The sequence below is a fragment of the Anomalospiza imberbis genome, chromosome 9 (assembly GCF_031753505.1).
Source record: "Anomalospiza imberbis isolate Cuckoo-Finch-1a 21T00152 chromosome 9, ASM3175350v1, whole genome shotgun sequence".
Lineage (NCBI taxonomy): Eukaryota > Metazoa > Chordata > Aves > Passeriformes > Viduidae > Anomalospiza > Anomalospiza imberbis.
Window position 1 is genome coordinate 8,836,713 of NC_089689.1, and position 21,538 is coordinate 8,858,250.

General features: G+C 36.8%; 1 protein-coding gene and 1 long non-coding RNA gene across 4 annotated transcripts in view; one reads left to right on the top strand and one right to left on the bottom strand.

Annotated features, from left to right (window-relative positions):
* The window catches only part of KCNT2 (potassium sodium-activated channel subfamily T member 2), a 114,600-nt gene that overhangs the window by 51,464 nt on the left and 41,598 nt on the right, over positions 1 to 21,538 (bottom strand). For all 3 annotated transcript variants that reach the window (XM_068199586.1, XM_068199587.1, XM_068199588.1), the window contains exons 7-10: positions 21,116 to 21,190; positions 20,532 to 20,615; positions 19,853 to 19,947; positions 701 to 881 (exon numbers count right to left, since the gene is read on the bottom strand). In XM_068199586.1, the coding sequence (XP_068055687.1) occupies positions 701 to 881; positions 19,853 to 19,947; positions 20,532 to 20,615; positions 21,116 to 21,190 (435 nt within the window). The remainder of the gene's footprint in view (positions 1 to 700; positions 882 to 19,852; positions 19,948 to 20,531; positions 20,616 to 21,115; positions 21,191 to 21,538) is intronic.
* LOC137479244 (uncharacterized) lies at positions 11,149 to 13,225 on the top strand. Its single transcript, XR_011002080.1, has 2 exons — positions 11,149 to 11,589; positions 11,938 to 13,225. It is a non-coding gene; the product is annotated as an uncharacterized lncRNA (long non-coding RNA).

A 21,538-nucleotide genomic window follows, 5' to 3' on the forward strand; every position in this document is an offset into this window, starting at 1 on the left:
GTAACCTCAGGGTTTCTGTCATCCAGCCTCACCTAATGAGCTGGAAAATGCTTGTTACAAATTTAATAAAGCTGACTGACTCCTTGAAGTACTTGGATTTTCATAAATTGCTCTTTCCCTGTTGAAACTGTTAGAAGTCCTAAACTTAGGCAGGCATGAAAAATTCCTAACTGTGCTGCTGGCTCTGTGTGCATGTGTTCCATACACAGCTGTGAACCCAATTTGCTTGAGTTGCAGATTTAATGAGATTTTTTTCAAGTTAGCACTGAGCTGTAAGAGTAAGAGAGGAAGTGGAGACAACCAAGATTAGAAACAGGGAGAGCCTGCAGAGGAAAAGCTGTACTCATAAAGAAAGTGCTGGCTACTGTTGTGGGGTTTTTTTGTAATTGCTCCATTAATAACAAACCCATATCTCAGGATAAAGGAAGGCCTCTGTGGTACATGACCGGTGCAAAAAACTTTCATCAGCACTTGAAAACTGTTATCAGTGCCCTGTTTTTAATATAAATCTAGAGTATAGGAGAACATACAGGGAAAAGGAAAAAAAAAAGCCACAATAGGAGAGATAGATGGTTCTTTTTTCTGACATTTTCTGTGCAATAATAATAGTAACAACAAGTTATTGTTAAGTTATTATTTCAGTTATTGTTCCTTTGTTTCAAAAACAATTCTAAAGAGAAAAAAAAAAATCCACATTTACCTGTATGGGCAACACCACAAGAGCAACACAGATCATAATGACAACAAGCAGCTTTGAAGGCCATATCTTGGGTGTAACATCCCCAAAGCCCACAGTAGAAAATGTCACTATGCAGAAATAAAGGGAGTCAAAGAGAGTCAACCTGTTTCCTGCTCGTTCCAGATGCTGAATTCCACAAATACTACGTAGAAAAGAATGAATAAAGACATGAAAAATAAAAACTGTTCAAGCTTGATGATTATACGTGCAGAGAACTATTTTCAGAATTCATAAATTGCTTAGCAAAAACATTTTTTCAAAGAAAAGTAAAAATTAGTATCAAACCAGAAGAGCTATATTGTTACAATTCTCAAGTGTCATTTGTAATAAAAGAAACACATTTTTGATTACTCTAATATGATAGGCACAACTGTTGCTAGGTTTTGCCTATTGGTTGTTGTGAAGGAGAGTTGGTATATAGAACATCATGGATTGATGCAATTCCTTTCTAAACCAGAACAAAACAGATGGTATAGAGCTGCCACCATTCAACATTTTTTATAGATATGTTTCAACTTTTTCAGGGAGGTTTGCTGCCGTGGCCAAGAAAACTGCACATACAGCTTTCTGTAAATCTGTCTCTCTTTATGTTGGTCCCCGGCCCTTTCTGTGGCAAAGTTACTGATGTGAAGCAGTTATGAGAGCACAGGTTGCACATTGGGAGGCTTCTGTTGGTACAAATGGGTGCTGACTGTCTGGAATAAAGTGAACGTGGGAACTGCAGACTACTGAATTATCAGAGGAAAGAGCATCCAGAGTCAGCCTTCAGGTAGGAAGTGGAAGGTGGCAATTGGTGAGTTTCTGCTCTCTGAAGTACAGAATAGAAATACGGGGCTTGGCTGGGTCTGTAATAGCACAGCAAGTGGAGTTCACCCCTTCCAGTCACACATTCCTGAGAAAAAGTAAACAAGCAGCCCAAGTTAACGGGCAATTATTTTTCTTGGAATCAGCAGGATGTGCTTTTGGTAACAGAATCTGTAACAGAATCTCTCCACAGGTCATCCTGCTATTTCAAACACTGCAAATTTCAAAAATATTTCACTTTGTAAATATGTATCATGGCAAGAGCTTCCCAAGCTTAAAATATTATCTGCTCTGATACAGTGGAATTACTTAGTTCACTTCAGGCTTTTAAATTATATTCAACTTCGTAAACAAAAAACCCCAATGTGTGAACCACCCTGAACAGCACTTTTTCCCCTTGGAGCTAGCAGGATGATTTCTCCTCAGAGAATGAGATAAATAATTAATAAATCATATTCCTCAGTAATTATTCTAGAACATACTAAATAGTATTTCTTCATATATGGTATCCAGATGGTAAGAGTCCCTCATTAATATCTGCCATGGGAAGACCTTTGCATCACCAGGGAGACCCTGTGTTTATAACAGTGTTAGCAGTTGTTCTTCTTTTCTGTGTTCTGTTCTCCAAATATAATTTAGCTGTGGGCAGTGGCATTTCCAGAACATATGGATCAAATTCCCTGTTTCCTTTTCACAGTTCTAGCATTTGTAGTTTTCACACATCTCAAAATGTTCTAAAAAGGGTGGGTTTTTTTTCCTTGTTGTTTGCCTAAGTTTCATACTTCAGTCAGAACTGATATTTATATTCCTATCCAGTTCATCCCACATTTTTCACTGGAGTTGTAATCCAGATCTTCCATTATTTCACTGTGTTCACAGTTTTGCTGGAGGTTTGTGGGTTTTTTTTTTTTTTTTTTTTTGGTTTTTTTTTTTAGTAAAAGGATAATTATATTTTTGTCCCTGAAAATACTAACAGAAGGACTGTAAGTAATTATGCTAATGAAGCTTTCTTTTGGTCCCAGACAAGGAAGTTTCTCAAAAGGCTTTTCTAGTTTTAATATGAAATAATGAAGTATATTGTAACGGCACTGAAGCATGGAAAAAGGAGCTATTTTAATATCAATATTCACATAAGTTACATGTAGTTTTAAAAGCAGAATGGAGATGAATTTTTAATTTTTAATTTTTATTATTCCTATTCACCTGTGTGCATTTTCTTCTCTCTAGTTGCCTTTTGTGGATATATCCCAGAAATACATAACCCTAATTTCAGGAATTAAGCTCATAAGGGCCAGAAAAGCAAGTTACACTGAGCCAGGGATATGGTTCCACTCCAACAGGACTATTACACCATTGGGGAAAAAAACTGATTTTCAAAGAGACAGCTATAAGGGAGTCTAATTAAAAATTAAAATATTAACTCTGTGACTACTCTCCCAAGAATATTATACTTTCAGCTCACCAACTATGCCTTTAGGGAGATGTTACTCAGCACTGATAGCACATTCCCATCTGTTTGGGGATTACCTGATTACACCACAGAGAGAGTGCAGTGGAACATCAGTGGATGCCCAAGAAGCCAAGTCCACATGGATTAGTTATTCCATTCCCCAGAACTCACTGACATCTTTTAATACAGCCCAATTCCTTAGATGAATAGTATCAGCTTTCTTTTTCAGAAATGAGGTGTTAATCATTACTTTTAGCATAAATTCTGCACGTAAAAATACACATGTTCTTGGCTGCTTTCTTATGTTTCCTAACATTATGAAATGTGCAGTAATTCAGGCTTCATATTTTGCCTGTTTTGATATTTTTGGTGATATTTTTACCTCGTTTGCTTCCTCTTCCTCTTTCATCTCCTGAAGATAAGTAATTTATTTAGTCATCCTTGGATAAACAAAATTATTTCAAGCAGGAAAGGAATGTACAGTAAAGGCAATGCTAACACCTACTTGTTTTTGTGGAGAAAATACACCACTGTAATAATCAGTACACAGAGAGTCCCTAGCTAAACATAAAGCAAATTCAGCACCTTCTCTGCCAATTTTAGGACTCCTGTGACTTCAGGAAGGTTGTCTTTTCACAATGGATCTAAGGGAGGCACTCACAATTCAGCACAAATTTGGTTTTTTTCAGAACAAAATTGCTTCAATGCAGAGGAGATTTAGTAATTCTAAAAAACCCCACAGAAAGCCAAACTAAGTGTCTGCTGAAGCAAAAGTAGTATCAGAAAATGTATTAAAAATATCCAGAGGACAAGAAGTATCTTTCCAAACACTCTGCTATCACTGCACTTGAAAAACAAAAAGTAAAGAGAGTAACATGTAATATCTGAAGATTGGTAATGTTTAGTTTGGGTATTATTTGAACTTCTGAGAGTTCAGTCTCTGTTTTACTGGAAGCTTTCTTTCTAGTTCCAGGAATCTTTGTTTGCTTGAGTATCTTATGTGCCAAAACTAACTCCTGCTTGTAAATAAGCTGTCTCTACATGCACTACAGAAATAAATACTGCAGAGTAAAATAATCCCTGAGACAGTTTTTTATCACGCTGCAGAAGCATGTCACAGAAATGGATGTAACAAGAACCACTTGGATGGTATTTTGCAAATACTGTACATTAACTATCCTTATTTATAACCAATTGTTTAGAGTCTATTTGATATCAATTTATATTTCATTTGTCAGCGTTGACAAATTAATCTGATTTCTACATTTTCACTTCTAGAGAAAATTATTGTTTAGACATACAGCTTCTTGAGGTCTAAAATAATGCACTAGAGGCTGCGCTAAAAGTCAGAGCTGCTTCTGCGTGCTGAGGATTAGGCAGCAATTACCAGCACTTTCCTTTGGACCTGTATCTTTGAGCTCCACCTTGTGTAATTACTTTGCCATGTTTGCAGCAGCTGGCTGAAGGGAATAGCTAATGAATGTGTTGAAATCAACATGGATTCATTTTATCACATTCAGTGTGATTCTGTGGCAAAGGCTCCATGCTTCTGTACTACAGAACCTACACCTGAAATAAGAGCAGCAAGCCTGCTTAAGCAAATGTCCTCAATAGTTTCTCACATCTAAAACTCTAAAACAATTTCCTCATATCCTACCAGAGAATTGTGATGCTAGAAAAAATTAGAAATTAAGCTCTCATTATTTGATTGTCCTATAGTGCCAGTTGTTATTAATGTTATTTCAACAATTTATGAGCCTAATATCACAGATTTTTTCTTTTTTCTTTATGAAAAAAATTGGAATGAACTATCAGTCAATAAAATCATTGACAAACCACTAACTCTAGCAAATATTCATGGGTAAAGTACAAATACAGTGAGATACTGAAGAAAAGGACCATGTTGACTTCCCAGGAAATACAGACAAGCATTTCAGACATATTTTACCACTATAGTGACTGTAACTGCTTAAGGAAACTTCCTCAATCTCTACACCAAAATAAAATGTGCCTATAGAACAGTTTATTCTTCAGTCTCTCTCTGGAAGATATAATATCTCATAAAAGTCTGATAAATTTATAGAGGTCTTGCTTAAAATTGGCAAAAGGTGCTCACTACTTGCCAAAGTTGTTAATATTAAGCTGGTGCCAGTCTTAAATCCTTGAAATGAAAATGGTGATGGGATTAATGCTGTATTTGGAGAATGCCCTGCTTTTTACAGAAGAAAACAGTTTTTCATACAAGAAATTGTCTCTGTGGGGCGTTCAGTCTTCTCTAGAACATCATGTAGAGCCAGATGCAGTCTTGTCCCACTTTTTAGAATTAGACATTATGGAACAGCAATTCTCAGTGTGGAGATTTAGTACTCATACAATCGTTAGACATGCAATTTTCACAAACTCCGGGCTGAATACTAATTTAACTGGAGTGACATTAAAGTGCATTTCTTTTTCATTCCTGTATCAGATGCATATGGAAATATTGTCTGTTGACTTCTGAGTGACAATACATGCAGAATGTGAAAGTGTTGGCAATCACCTGTGACCCAAAAACCTGATGCTTTCTGACAGAAACCCTGACTCTTTTGTGTAAATAATGAAGAGGCAAACAAAAAGAACAAGGGATGAGCAGAAACTGCAGCAAGTAAAAGAGTGAAGCAGCAATCACAAAATACTCTGACCAATAATAAAATGTTAATCCTATCCAAAAGTCCTGAAGAGGAGGTTTTAACTTGCTAAAAACCAAATGCTTCAATTCTTTCCAAGCCTCGTGCCTCTTCTCAGGTCTTTTCTAAAGTCAGTGGGTTCTTTTCTAATTTATTTTTCATAAACAATATTAAAATAGAAAAAAAAAGCCCACTAGCTTAGGTAGATGTACAATTTTCATAAAGTTAATATGACAGAATTTGGAACAATGTATCATGTAAAATATATCAAATTTAAGCATTACAATGAGAAGATGCTATTTTCACCTTACATTCCACATAAAAGGCTTTAAAGCTGTAGGAATTACTGAATTTCAGGATACAGAAAATATTAATTGCATACAAGACAGTGAAAGAAATGAGGAAGAACTGATGACTGGAAAGATGAAGGTTGTCATGCTGCCTTTAAAGTAAATTGGCAGAGAAATTCCCTTGCTGTTCTTACTTGGCAGCACCTGATCTAACAAATGCAATAGATCAACTGCAAGGTATTCCCTGACAGGACAAAACAGATACTGGACATTGTGGTTTCTTAATATTAAAGGACAAAAGTTGTAACAATCTCAGACATTTTTGCAACTCTAATTCTACTTCATCAGACAGTTCAACATAAATATTTCTATTTTTCCAGGTAAGTTTTTTTCAGAGACCAGTATTCATTTTCATACAACACTGTCTCTTTTTTTTTCTTTCTTTTTTTTTTCAGAATCACAACAGGGAAGGGGAAGACTTGGATTAATTCAACAGGCTTTGAATCAAACTTTTCAGTTCCGTGGGACTTGGAACATAAGCTAAGGGCAATGAATTTACTTTCACTACACAACAATGCCATCATGTCAGAAATTAATCTGGACTTTCTCTTCAGATGGAAAGGTCATTTTTGTTTGTTCCAATTTTACCTTTATCCCAAATTATGATGTTTGATGACATGATTATTACTTACCCATGGTATCCTTTATAAGCATTTTTCTTCCCCAAAGATCAGAACATTATATGCAGCTAATGGTTGCAAAAGCTCAACTTATAAAAATAAACTCTCCCCCTAGGAACTCATGTGACCTCCAGCAACTGCAGAACATCTTGTTAAAGCAGAATAGGGTATTATGAAATGACCAAGTGTATATAAATATTTGTTGAATCTGAGTGAGAACCTTTCTACTCCTGCTGCTGCCTTTACTGGGATAAGAAGTGGAGCTGCAATTACAGAGCCCTGGTCATTGAGACTGCACAAGCAGGGTCCCTCTGTGGGCAGCCTTCAGCTCAGTGTGTTTCCACAGGCAGGTCTGTCCACACTTCAGCCTCTAAGCTCAAAGGAGCACCTGTATTTGTGTGTGCTTTCAGTCTGCCCAGAGCTTTGATGGTAAACAAGGTAAATTTTGGCAGCCCAGCTTCAGTGTGTCAACACTGTGGCACCCAAGAGCTGGAGCATGAGGTTCTGGTCTGCTCACACAAGGAGTCAGGAACTACTCAGGAAACAGAATCATGCAGTCACTACTTAACCACCAGATATTCCTCACCTGCAGAGTGCTACAGGATTAGGTGTCATTCTATACCTATCCTTCCTTGGGAAGAATAATTAAGTTATCTATTTATTATATTCAAAAATTTTATGTGTTGTGCTGGAAAATTCAAATGCAAACCTCTAATTTAATACACCCGATATGTTATGCTTTAGAACATCATGTTTAATGTTTCTTGCAATAGTTTTGAAACACTCTTATGGTGTAACAGTTGTTATGCAAACCACCCACACTACCTCAATCAAACTGAACTAACAATTGAAAGATTCGTTATCTGAGTATTTGTTAAATGTGCATAAGAAAAAGCTAATCCAACGTGTAGAATATTCTGTGAGCTACTGACAGAAACCTTTTGTTAATCTTCAACCTAACTCAAGTCATGGCGTATTTTAATGACAAATGCATTTAATTTTATTGTTAAGTCAAAATCCTCTCCTTATCAGATTTTGCATTTTCATTTGATTTCTAAAGATATTCATGGATCTTCCTTACACTGACATCTATTTTTACATCTCCTTGACAGCCTTTCATCTGTCTGCACTTTGAGTGCAACTTCTTTTTGCTGCTCTCATTGCTGCTCATCATGAAACAACTGCTTCAGGACAAGCTGAGTTAGCTTGCTCCAGCTGCAACATTTTAAGGTTGCTAGCACCATAAACAAAAAAGAATTTCTTAGAAAATAACAGATAAGTAATATTCAGGAAGAATGGATTTTCTTGCTGTACTTATCCTGTGAAACTCACACCAGTAACAAATACAGACTGGAGTGGTCTAAAACTTGCAAGGGACTCAAATCAACTGCCTCTTGTTTTATCCCCTTTAACCACAGCCATGAGGCATGCAGCCCTATGGAAAGCTCATAAGTGGTATTTTCCTTTCCAGCTTAAATTTCCAGGGACTTTGGGTAATGAGAAATTTTCTATTGTCCTCCCTTCTGAAAACTATAAATATAGAAAGAGTGTTTAAGATAAAAGGCTGTAGTCAGATGACATGAGGACAGTGGTGTACATTTCTTGCATTTCAAGATGCCCTGTGAAAACACTGACTCATCAGTGGTCTTTGTTCTCATGGTAAGTGTTTCCCTTCAATATTTTGGCTGTTACATGCACAAATTTGGCATTATTTAAGCTTCTTTCATATGCCTAGGTGTTCTAAGTGTTTGTACCTCTGTCAGTGAGGTCACCCGTACAGGAAAGAACAAAGGCCACCAGTTACTGTCAGATCTGTAACCTCCCTGTCAATATTAGAAACAGAAAATCTGGCCAATAATTACAGAGAGAGCTCTGCAGCTTGCCAGCAACATTTGCTGGATCTGGCTACAAAGTAAACCCTCTGCATGTGTGTTTAGTTAGTCCTCAATGTAACTGACATTCCATGACAGTCTTAAGGCAAAGACAGCTCAAACAGGCAGTGAGCTAAACAGAAGCATTTGCTTGCTGCTGCTTTACAAGGGGAGTGTCCACACAGCTGCTTAAAGGGGTGGCTTACGGGCAGACCCAAGAAAAGTGCACTGATATATCCAGTCTGTCTGTCTAGAACACTGTCTGCAGATTCATGGTGAGCAGAAAGTTCACTGCAGAGTGCAAGATACAAAGGGGTGTATGGAAACTGCAATGTCATCTAAAATATAGCCCATGTTTTTTTTAAATACTCATATGGTATGCTTTGGCTCTTTTATTTCATAACAAATTGTTATTAAAAAAAACATGAAAATGTGTGCCACATAAATAAATTTTCCTTGTTTGTGTTCCTTCTGGAAAGGTATTTTTACTTCAGAGTCACCTCCTTGTTGACCTACAGTCTTAGCTAGAGACAACCCTTTGGACAGTGACCAAGGAAACAACTGGCCTGTGTAAAAGATATAATCAAGCACCAGACTTAATGCTTAGGTTTGCTAAAACACCAGAAAGGAGGAAAGTGTTAAATGGAGGCTGTGTAATGGGGTGAAAATTATAGGAGGTAATCTGTGAGGAGATAAAAGCAATATATTCTATCATGCATTACAGGGCAGACTCCTCTATGGCTTGAGTTCCTGCTTGGAAACCCAGCAATTTTTTTAGCCATGAGCCAGAGGACTTGTTCATCTTGAACTCTCTGTGAATTGTTGGATCAACAAGCTCTGGGACTTAACTGTCATCATTTTCCTCCTGCTCCTCACTGTTAACACTGCTTTCCATTGAAATCTGGTGATTTCAATGAAATGTTTTAGTTGAGTGAAAAATCCTGAACTTATAATACTAAAAGTGTTTTCTGAAAGTCAGAGAAATTTTCTTTGGGACACCTGTTTTGACAATGTGCTTGCTTGAAGAAAAATTTCCAAGTCTAATAATTTCTTTGGCTGAAATTCAAACAGATCTATACATATTATTCTCTTTAAAAATCATTGAAATCCAAAACCTCACAAGACCCTTGAAACATGAGGTTTAACTGTTTAAAAAACACAAGCATGTTTAGGAAAAAAAAACAGTGTACATGATTAATACTCATCATACTAAAACAAGGGCACAGGTGGTGTCATAATGACCAAAAAACAGGAGACACGTGAGTGAAAAGGGGAACTTCACCCAGCAGTCAGGAAAATGGGATTAATGATCACAACACCAGAGAGATGAAGCAGGGAGGAAGAAAAATGAAGATCACTGTGCCTAAGAGGACTGACAGCATATTCTATAATCTCTGCGATGTTTTGTCTGGCATGTTTTCCCCTTGATTGCTTAGCCCATGGAGAATATTCAGTAAGATTTTATTCTTACTACACACACACACTACAACTCATAAAATTAGACTTTCACTCTGAATATTCAAGAAGAAGCATTTCATTTTTGCCTTAAAGTTGGCTGAATATTTTGTGGGTTTTTTTCTTTTATAATTTTACAGTATTAGTGAACAAGAAGAGATCAAGTGAAGGAGTACAGTTAAAAGACGACCCACTGTCATTATTTTTGCCACAGGGAAAGGTAAAACAGAAGTAAATTTCTTTACTGAGAGTGTGTTTGGGCAGTGCAACAGACTCCCCTAGGAAGTGGTCTGGCACCAAGCCTGTCAGAGTTTAAGAGCCATCTGGACAAAGCTTTAAGTCCTAAAACTATGATTTAGTTTTAGGTAAACCTGTTAGGAGCAGGGAGTTAGACTCGATGATGGGTTCCTTGCAACTTGAAATATTCAGTGATTTATCCAATTTTAGTAAATGCAAGAACATGCCCATATGTAGCTGTGCCCTCTCATCAGTAACTTTATTTTTAACTTCTTTGCGTAATATATTTGCATTTACTTGTTTTTCCTCTGCTCATCTCTAATGAAAAGAAACTTGCAAAATATAGGACTGTATTTAAACCAAAAAGCAGATTAAGTGCTCATTCTCAGCAGCTGACTAAGGCTTGTCATGTACAAAAGCCAATGGTAATAATGACCTAAAATATTAAAAAAAGTAACTGAAATGGAATGCCACAAAGAGTTTTGTTCTGAACAAAGCCTGCAGTTACAGCAGACTGTCATGTAGTGGTACCTTTAACCAGCCTTGTCTCTGGTGTGATCCCTGCTCCTTCAGCAGGAGGGAATGTCCCGCTTGCTCTGCAAGGTCCTCACAGTGTTCTGTGCCCAGAGGAACTGACAATCGCATTTCATGCCTGCTGTTACCTCTGCAGTCTACAAAGTCAACCCATGGCTTGGTCTTCAGTTTTTACTAATGAACACTGATTATTTTTAGTTCCTTATCGCTGTGACTCAGGCACTTCCACTCTGATATACACTTCTATATGGCAGAAATGCACAACTTCCAGAAATGTGAAAAAATACAGCTGTGCTTGTGCAAAGAATGGGGGCCTATGTTCAGCTTTAGGGATATACTTGAGTTCCTTTGTAAGCACATTTAGCTATTTTACTGAGGTTGAGATAACACAACTCAACTAATTTAGTACTTTTACCTTTTTTTTCGGAGGTTTTAATTGCTAGTGGAAGTACAGAACCACTAATCAGAGTGCCATTTATTTGGATTATACCCAAAAGGGTCTATACCTACAAACTACTATTTCATGTGTATTTATCACCCAAGTGTGACACTCTATGGCTGACTGTGCCTCTACTCTTCACTTCTTTGAAAAACATCTGTCTAAACATCATAGTAATTTCTAATGGAACACCAGCTATTCAGAATAGATTTTTTAAAAAATGTATTGTAGATGTGATTGTTTCCTTTTAAAAACAATTGTAAGTGCATTAAAATCCTTCTTTTTAGATGATCTCATATCACAACCTGATCTCTGCCAAAGCCTCTGAGATGTGCTTTCAACATGCCAAAAAGTTATGCTTAATACAGAGAGTGAGTGAATAGTTCCTGGAGGCTGGTGTCAAGTTCTGTTTGTATGGCCAAATGTATATCAAACAACTTTATTAACTCTTCACTTTCTGATTTGAGAAATATGAACTTTGCTAAACTTCACACCCTTAAAACATAGTTGGAATGTGAAACAGACAACAAAAGTGAACAAAGCACTGAAGAGTTATGCTGATCCCAAATCACCATAATGAACTAGCGCTCACTGAAGAACCAGAATAACTGATGGCATCTGATAACACAGTTAAATGTGTTAGCATAAACCACTACAAACACCAAATCTTTGTAAAGTAAAATAAATGGTTTGTCAGCCTAATGAATCAGTCAATGAAAGATTTTTTTTTTTTTAAGTCTGCAGGCTAATGACAACTTCATTTTTGAGCCAGGAATTGTGAGTGATGATGGTTTGATGCCAGCTACTGAATGGTGAAGTATTTACCACGAACATTCTCAACATAGTTACTCACCATTGTTACACTTGGCATTCTATTTCCTACTGTCTAAAATGATAAGATATTTTCAAAGACAGCATGTGAGTATCAAGTTTTTCTTTTTACTGCAAAGAAAAAATGAAGCTTATGAAATGTAATGCCTTCCTGTAAGGAAAGAGATGGAAGACTGAGGGTTCTAACACTTATTTTGTATATCAAATTGACCCTTTAAGGGGAACTTTACCTGTTTTTACTTAAGTCTTCCCAAAACCAAACCAAAATCTAAGGTTTATTTTGCCAGTATGATTATACAGTATTTCACATCCTGCAGGCTCTAGTTACACTCCAGATCAACTTTCATTCCAGCATTTTATTTTCCAGAAGTTATTCTCATCACCCTTGTTCTGAAGGTAACAAACATCTTTTGCATGTGTAACATTTACATTTTCACACAAGGGATCTATTTACAAGCTTGTGTGTTTATAAACCAATGGAAAGCCAACTAGAAAACCTACATCCTAATAATCTGCATGGCTGCTCAGTTCACCTCCCTGGCTCCCTATGTCAAATCCTTTCATCTGACTGCAGTTTTCCTTTGAATGAATCTTTGTCAAGTGTTGATAATTTTGAAGACATGCACATCTCAAATGCATATTGCACATATTAAAGTACAGTAATTGTTTGGAGTTTTTAAATGGAATATAGCACTCTATTTTTCTTTGCTATTCCTTATTTATCCTTGCTCTTTGGACAATCACTTCTAGATTTTCTCCAAACCCCATTTTATGACACAGAAAGCACATTTTGCTAAATTTATTTTTTTTTAATTTTACTGAGACATTACAGATTCCTCACAGTCACGCTATTTTATGCTTTTTTCCTGCAAAGGAACAAGAACAGGAATGCATTTAGACCAACTTTGAGGAGTTTTACATGCTGCTTTATATGTGTTGGCAAGCCATAATTAGTTAATATTAGCAATAAGCTTTATTTTATTATCTCTCACAGAATTCAAAATACAATTGCTGGAGAAAGGACGCCATGGAGATGCAGTCTTAGAATTGTATTTCTAACAGTCCAAATGTTATATGACTCAAAATAATTTGTTTTTTTTTTTTTTTCCATTTGTAAGGGTAATTGGTCTCTGCTGCCAGAACAAGCTCTGCTTGTCATGGTATCTGGTAATATTATTACTCTATTGCAAGATGTCATGATAATAAAAGCTGAAATTCTCCTAATTGCATATTCAGAGTCCATAGTGTTTTCCAAAATATTGTGACTCCCTAATATTCTCAATGCATCTTTAATGAAATGTAGTCAAGATTATTGATGTAAATATTAGCAGCACTTTTTATCTGAGAGAGATTTTTACATCCCATGGAAGTTACTGGGGAAAATATTGGGAAAGAACCTGAGTGAAATTTTATCTCCGTCTTGGGCAGGGGCTTGGTTTTGAATATATGATTTGCACTCTCCTTAAATATGCATATTCTGATTACTGAAGTTTCAGTACCTTCACATGGCATTAAAAATTATTAGAAGAGAAAGATAAAAATGCTTCAGAGGATAGAGGCTGGAACTTTCAGAAAGGTAAGTAAGTACTTCAATGTCTAACTCCCACCAAAAGTAAAGGCTTTGCAAGAGAGGCTGAAAATTCTTCCCAGTGTCAATTTAAAATACTGATTTATAGAATATATTATAGACAGAATAGACTGTGAAATTGAAATTACATTCATTGTCAAAGGTTGATATGCTTGACCTACAATGTAAAGGTACACACCGTATTGTACTGAAATACTGAGATACTGTGTGCTACAACAGGGAATAAAAAATGTGGATAAGTTAATTTTGCCTTTCAAATTTATACAAATTTAAACAAACTTAACTTTGCCCACCTTTATCTACATTCAGTTTGGAACTACTGATTTTCAGATTAACAGATCACCTGCAACCTGGTCAAATGAGCAAAGTTTGTAGCTTGAAAAGATCACAAGTACATGAAGCTGACTAATTTTCTGGGGTGAAATAAAAGAACAGAAACCTCTCAATCACACTGTTTAATTGCTTAATTTAATATTTCTGTATATATTCCAAATAGGAGAATTTGCTTATAAATAATGTTGTTGACACTCCATTTTAGAGAGGCTTTGTGTAGGCAGCTTTCTGAGCTATCATTTAGTCTGGTTGTTTTTTATTTTAAGCAAACAAGATGACTACAAATGTATCTCTCACACTAAGAAGATAATTGAGATTGAACCTTCTAACCTTTATGACTTTCTTCCACAGTAAACAGACTATTTAAATTGTTATAAATTTTGCTGGTGTCTGTGTCTAGTTTTAAATATTCCATTACACCAGTGGCACAGAGAATTCCCTCCATGAGCCATGGGAAAGATGCTGACCTAATTATTTTAGAAATAACTATGTAGAAAAATCTAAAAAGATTAACAAAGGAAATATTATGTCACTACCAAATTAATAACTAAAATAGCATGAAAATCACTGTATAATTATCTACGTTTCCATAGCAACTGTCTTTGATGGGTAGCCAAAGACTTCTGATTGAGCTTCAATACTTCTGCTCTCCCTGTAATACATGATTTCTGATCTGCCTTTGACAAACAACCAACCAGCATACATCCTTATCCTACAATCTTTAAGCAACACTCCTCAAAAGCACTAATCACCCACATGCTTTTTTCAGGTCTGAACTCTTGAACTTAAATATACAAAAATATTTTTCAAGTGTATTATTACAAATACAGAGCTACCAAAAAAGAAAATTGTATATGGTAATAAGTCTGTTTTGTCACAATACAATAGTTGCATAAAAATATGAAAAGGCATTAATCAAAGAAACAATTGTGGGTTTTATTTCATTCTTTCATTGTAATTTTCCATTACATTTGCTCACCTTTTGAAAAGCCTTGGCCATTTAAGTACTAATCATAGGCATGTAAGCAAATGGATCCCAGTGCTAGCAAAGGTGAAAGAAGTGTGGCTATCCCATAAGTTCCAAAAGAAACTCTAGGAGTTTTGTCTGAATTTGTTTCATTTAAATAATCAAAATTGGCAACTATTTTTGGCAACACTGTTTTCGCATTTGTCTGATACAGCAGATTTCAGCAAAGCCACCTTAGGAACTTCTGTACCTAAAAGAGATAAACTCTGTATTTAATATATTTCTCCTACCAAAGCTCACGAGAATGTTGGCCTTGAGTTCATGCACACAGCTTCTCCCAGAAGGCAGTATTTCACATAAACTCTAGCTGAATTCATAGATTATTTGCTCAGAAATAACAAGTGGATATTTTAGGAAATGCTTTGCTGTTGACCTCCCAGGAGCTGCACAGCCTTTTCATCGTCCCCTCACTTAAGGAAGTGTTAAAGCAGTGTCTGAACTCGACCTCAATTTTCATTGCACACATGCACAGAGAAAGCACCCATCCACGCTGCCCTGGTTCCAGGAATTGAGGAGCAGGACCGGGGGAGGGTGGCAGTTGGTCCAGTGGATGTGGAAGGTACTGCATGTGCCACTGCCCTACTTCTAGATCTACTTGCCGATTTGGAGAGGGCTGCACAGGAATACTTCAAAGCAGAAAACAGAGACCCCGTGTTTGAAACAAACAGCATCCTGACAGATCTGCTTGGTTTCAGAGAAAGAAAGGTATCATTGCAATTACTTCAGTGCTTTGTGGGATTCTTGCTGAATAATTCATTTTGTATTATTTACTGTTACTTAGAACTTTCAATTAATGTTGTATAATATTCTGGGATTTAAATTCTGAAACTCTTGTTTATTCTGTTAACTCCTGAAACTTCACATGCTTTACTACTTTAGAATAATTGGATTCTGAAAGACAGAAGCACAGTGTTATCTTGTGCTGTCCTGATATGCAGAAAATCTCTCTCAATCAAACTGAGACTGGTCCTGAACACTGAGATTGCTGTACAAGAAAACATAAGATCACAGAAAGAACTGCAGAAAACCACATTTTATTTTACATTACATAATCCACCAACACTTTTCATCCTACTTAAGGCTAGGCATCCTTCTTGGATAACTGCCATTGTAGGCTCCTGTCAAAATGAACACTGAAAGGTAAACTCAAGACCTCCACGGGGTGATTTAGCTCCCTTCAGATCACCTTCTGAGGTGTTTATATCTACTTATTGATAATAAAGGGAACTGGAGCACTCAGATACCTTTTTCTCTCTAAATCTTCTGTGATTAATTCTTTCTTGGTTGAGTGGTTTTTCTTCCCTTGACACATTGTTCCAAATCATAAGGTCTTGACTTGTCTTGTTTGGACTAGATCATTGTTGGATTTGTCTTTACCCTTTCAAGCAACTTACTCCTACTGCTACAGTACTGGCATTCTACAGGTATTCTGTAAGCTACTGTCTGAAAACATCCTTATTTTCAGATGCTGAAAGCACTGAAGTGTAAAAAATGTTAAGATAGACCTCAGTGAGCTTTCCATGAAAGCATAAGCAAAGTTTGTGGAGGTTTGAGTATGAAAAAAAGTAACTGTCCATCTCAAAGAATTTGTAGCCACCTCCTTCAAAAGCTAATCACTCTACACTGGTGATATATGACTAACACTGCTTTAAAATTCAAAATAACTTTTAATAGATGAGTCACTGTGTCACAGAAAGATGCCTGAAATACTCATTCGCTGTTATTTGTCTTCTTGTAGAGTTTACAGAAATAATTAGTATTCCATTTGACAAACAAGTGCAAACATCCATTAGCTTAATGACACAACACATATTATGACTAGGTCTATAATTCTTGCTAGAACACTCTCAGTAGTAACTGCTGAACAGTCTGTCTGTCATATTGAAGCACACATGTTTTAGTAGATGCAAAATTGCTCTGGTTACAAAGCCACTGAAATGTTTAAAGAAAGAAAAATTATTGGACAGCCTAATCTATCTTTGACATCAGGAAAAAGGAGGAAAAAAAACCCTTGTATGTAATCTATAAATTAAAGATACGTCAAAATGGTCTTATAGATTTACTGACCTGCGAATGAGTTCCACCCCCACATCCATAAACAATTATCACCAAAGATCAAAGAGTGGAGTTGAGCATAAATTTTGTTGTGATTACTGTTTGTTCAGTAATAACACTGAAAATTGTCAGCTGTATACAAAAACACAGAAAAAGCTTTTTTCTACTATACTCTGAGTGCAAAGGACAGCCTGAACAATGGTATCTAAAAACTGTGAGATTAGCCAACCAGTTGTAACCTCAGATAACCTACTTTTTGACTTTTCATTGGAAAGCTTCCACCTGAATTGTAAGACATAAGCTAGCACATGCCTATCTGTGTAACCACCACTTAAAAGATTCTGATGTGGAGATGTAAATGATGCCTTTACAGATGATGCACGAGGTGAAATTCATTTTCTGTGGGCTTCCTCCTAGTTATGGTAAAGTTATTTTGAAAATTCTTATTATATACAGACAGGAACAATGCCAATGAGGAATCTTTCTGGGCTTCATACCATCTTATAAAATCATGAAATTCCCATAAAAAGCTCCATTCCATCTCTGTCTATGTGTCTGCCAAAAAAAGGTGGCTTTGAACAGAAAACCCTGTGTTTTAAAGCTATATTGGCTTCACAAGTGCTGATGTTGCTCTTGCAGCAGATGGCACAAGCCTGGCAAGCAGGAGCTAAGGGGGCTGTGGGGTTTCAATTGACTCCACCCAGGGCCTGAGTGTCAGCAGGGAGGCTCGATGAGGGCAGGTATCAGTGGTGCCAAAAGCACACCATGAGCATGTCCCTCATCCTCTAAGAGGAAAGTGCTCTGCAACTGAAGGCGCTGTACTCAAGCTACTAATCCAGGCTTAGTCATTTTGCTTTGCTGAAGCCATGGTACTACATGGAGCAGGGCAGTGTTTCTAAATGGAACCAAAGCATGCTTATGGGAACAGACTGGCGATGACTGAAAGGTTTTGTGTGTTATGCAAGTGCTGGCTCCCAAACATGTTTGGGGGTACTGACCTGGGTACTGCTTGCCTTTGCAGAAAACATGAAAGATCAGTCTGGTGAAAGGCACTCCTAAGTGGACAGATTTCAGCAATGGACTTAGGTCCACCTTCAGCAGGAAGGAACTCATTTAAGTTCTAAATTATGTCTATAAGATTAAATGCTCTCTCAAATTCGCCACAGATGTAACATAATCAAAGACACTAATTGATTTGGACTGTTTATAGAGGGGTTTTTTGGGTATTTTAAATATATAATCAGTAGTATAAGGAAAGAATGTGTAAAAATGCCATTATGTGTGTTCACATAGACAAGAGTAGCAATCACTTGAACCTAACTCCAGTCTTAGAGAAGCTGCAGATATTTGAACTATTATTCTCAGTCAAAAAGTGCTTTGTTTCCTTAGTTACTGCATTACTGGGTGTCTTCATCTCATTTAGCTTATTTTCAAGTCTAGCAGGGTCAGTCCTAGGTCAGTAAATAATGAACTATAATGAAGTAGTATCTGCAGCTGTTGAGCCCAGCCATAATTACAGGTGAGCTTGCCACTTCCTGCATGTCTTACTGTCAGTTGTCACAATGTCTGCTGGTGAGCAGGATACATAATTTGCGCAGCATTTCAGTAAAATATTGAAGTAGGTAGGTAAAAAAGGTGAAGCAATATTTACTCAATAGCACCTTGTGTTGTAAAAAACTAAAAATCAAAATTAAAAATGTCCAAATCCTTATGCATATAAAATTACATAATGTTCAATAGGAGATTAAATATCACAAAAATTCATTACTTTCTGGAACAGGCAGCATTTGTTATTAAGCAGGTGTGTGGCCCTAAGACAAAGGGCAAAATTGGACCATTCATTTAGCCTGGCTAGAGCAAACTCCTCTTCCAAAAGCCGTGTGCTATGTTACAGTTATTACCAAAAGGGTTAGGCAGCACATAACAGTGACTATCAGAAAAGCAAGCCAGAGAAATAAAGTAAGAGAAAATCGAATTACTGTCTCCAAAATGACACACCAAACTTTATCAATGTGCTAACCTAAAGACATCTTGTCTGGCAAAACAAATACAGGTGATTTAGCCTTTCCACACAGAACCATCTTCTCTCTTCACTGTCCTCTAGTACACCAGCTTGTATCACGCTGTACATGGCCCCCCGAGTATGATTCTCAGTTCTCAGGCACTACTGATATGAAAGTTCTGTATGTTGAGTAAGCTACAGAGCTACCGTATAGCCAGACTAATCATGTAGTCTCCTTCATCTGCCTCCAGCCCTGGCTAACACCATATCCCTGTGGCACAATGTAAACATGGGGCAATCAAGTGGTGTTTTCTCTGGATGTAAATTCAAGTTTTTCAGATCTTGCAGCAAAATATTCTTCAGAGTAATCCATTTTGGTTGTTTGAACCTACCATCCAGTACCGTCAGTACTCTAGATTAATACATTCTACACTGTCTGTAATCTGGATTAACAGCTATGCCCTGTAATCCTTAGGGGAACCTGACTCGGTCCAAGTCCTATGGCTGAGATAAAGCACACTCTTCTCTGTCCCAGCAGACAGAGGAAGGTGACCTTGGTGTGGGTCAATTTACTTCTGTTGGTACTCTTCATATGTGAGTGACTTCTCTGCTGAGGCTGGTGTATGTGCCTGCTTTATCCTGTGTTTTTACTTTATCTGTATTTCCTTCCTGGGTGTAAGAAGGATTCCTTTTCCCATGCATCCAGATTCTGTTTCCAAACCTGGTGCACTCACACCCCAGGTGCTAGTTAACACTTTCACTGATGTGTTCCACCCTTCTTATTTCACTGCCTGGTTTCCACCAGGCAAGCCAAAATATATAATAAAAACAAAGGGCATCTGGCCACTTACCAAGTGAAGATGAGACATAGTAAGGTAGATATTAAAATGAGGACTTGGTTAAACATTGCGGACTGTGTGCGTTGGATGGCTCGGTGAAGATCATTCTGTAGTAATGGAAAATAGGCGTTATTTTTGGGTTTGAACCAGTAAGTCAGGATCTGATTCTGTAGAGGAATTATGCAGTACTCTGATAGCAATGCAGTCACCCAAATGCACTTATGAGTTTGCTGATCATGTAGAAGGTGCAGAAGCGCCAGCTGTGATTCTGTGATTATTTAAGTAATATCTAGTTCTTTGTTCACCCCAGCACAATTCTGATCCTATTGCAAGCTGCCTTGAGGTCTGCTCATGTCTAGTTTACAAATTACAGGCTGCAAAGCCCAATTATGGCCTAACAGTTGAATTCCCTGCAATTGTGTATGAATGGCAGAGTAGCAAAAGAACCATCCACTGCCATTTCCTGTATTGGCACAGTAACAATTTATACTAATTGAGATTTCATTTCACGTCTTGGTTTTTTCAAATTTTGATGCAGAAAGCAGTTTACTAATGCTTGACCATTTGGATAATCTAAATACAGATCTGGTTAGCTTCCTATTAGGGTTGGACTGTACTGCCAAAATCGCACTAAAGACATTATACAAAAAACCCCACAACTTTAGAATATTTATTTCCTTTGCATACTTACAATCATATTTTCTAAAGCATGCTTTGCCAGCCAGCAATTTAAAAATACAGGAATAAACAGGTTTCTTAGGACTGGCCAGAAAATCTGCAAGAAGAATTAACAAATTCATTAGAAGCTTTTCTGATGAGGAATAGAGCTTTACTATTCAAGCAGAAATGAAGCACTTGGGAAAAATACTTACTATTAATGTGTTTCTAGCGTGAGATTTGGCTTTAAATAACATTTTTGTCTTCCTTTGTAATTAACCACATGCAAGATAATTAGATAAAATAGGAACACAGTCAGTTTTCACTGCAGACATGAGTGATTCTTATATTTCTACAACCAGCTGGTTTATTTTATTGGTTGTGCTGTAGTTGGAATTAGAGGGTTTTGGTTTTGTTTGTGCCTATGGAAGAGGAAGTGGAAAGTTATCTGTATGACTTCACTCCAGCAGCAAACTATCCTCTTATTGTTGGCAAATTTCTGTTCCCATAGGCACAAACTCATCATCCACATTAGAAAAAAATTTATTTTAAAAAAGTAAGAGTATTTGTGCAGCTGTAAAATGCAATGTGCAAATATATTAATTCAAACATGTTTACCGTGATGATGAAAGGGACAGCATTAATTATTTCCAGGAGAAAGGGTATTCTCAGAATTTGTTCCCAGATATTTCCCTTCAAAGAAAAGGAAAAAAACCCCACAATGTCACAGTCAGCTTACAAACACATTTCTGACAAGAAATACATGTGATGTCCCAATGAAACACATGGAGTCTCTCCCACACCTGAAATTCAGGAATATCATTCATCTCAAATTTAAACACATGTGACAAAGGTGAATATGGAATATAGATCACTCTGGATCCTTTTTCTTATAGTCTATAATACTGTACTTCCCAAGTAAAAGATATATACTTTTAAATCTCCTTCCTTTCATCCTTTGCATTTATCATTTATCTTTACTTTGTATTTTTTCTTTCCCAACTGTTTTGGAGAGGGAAGTAAGGAAGAAATCAAGTGTTT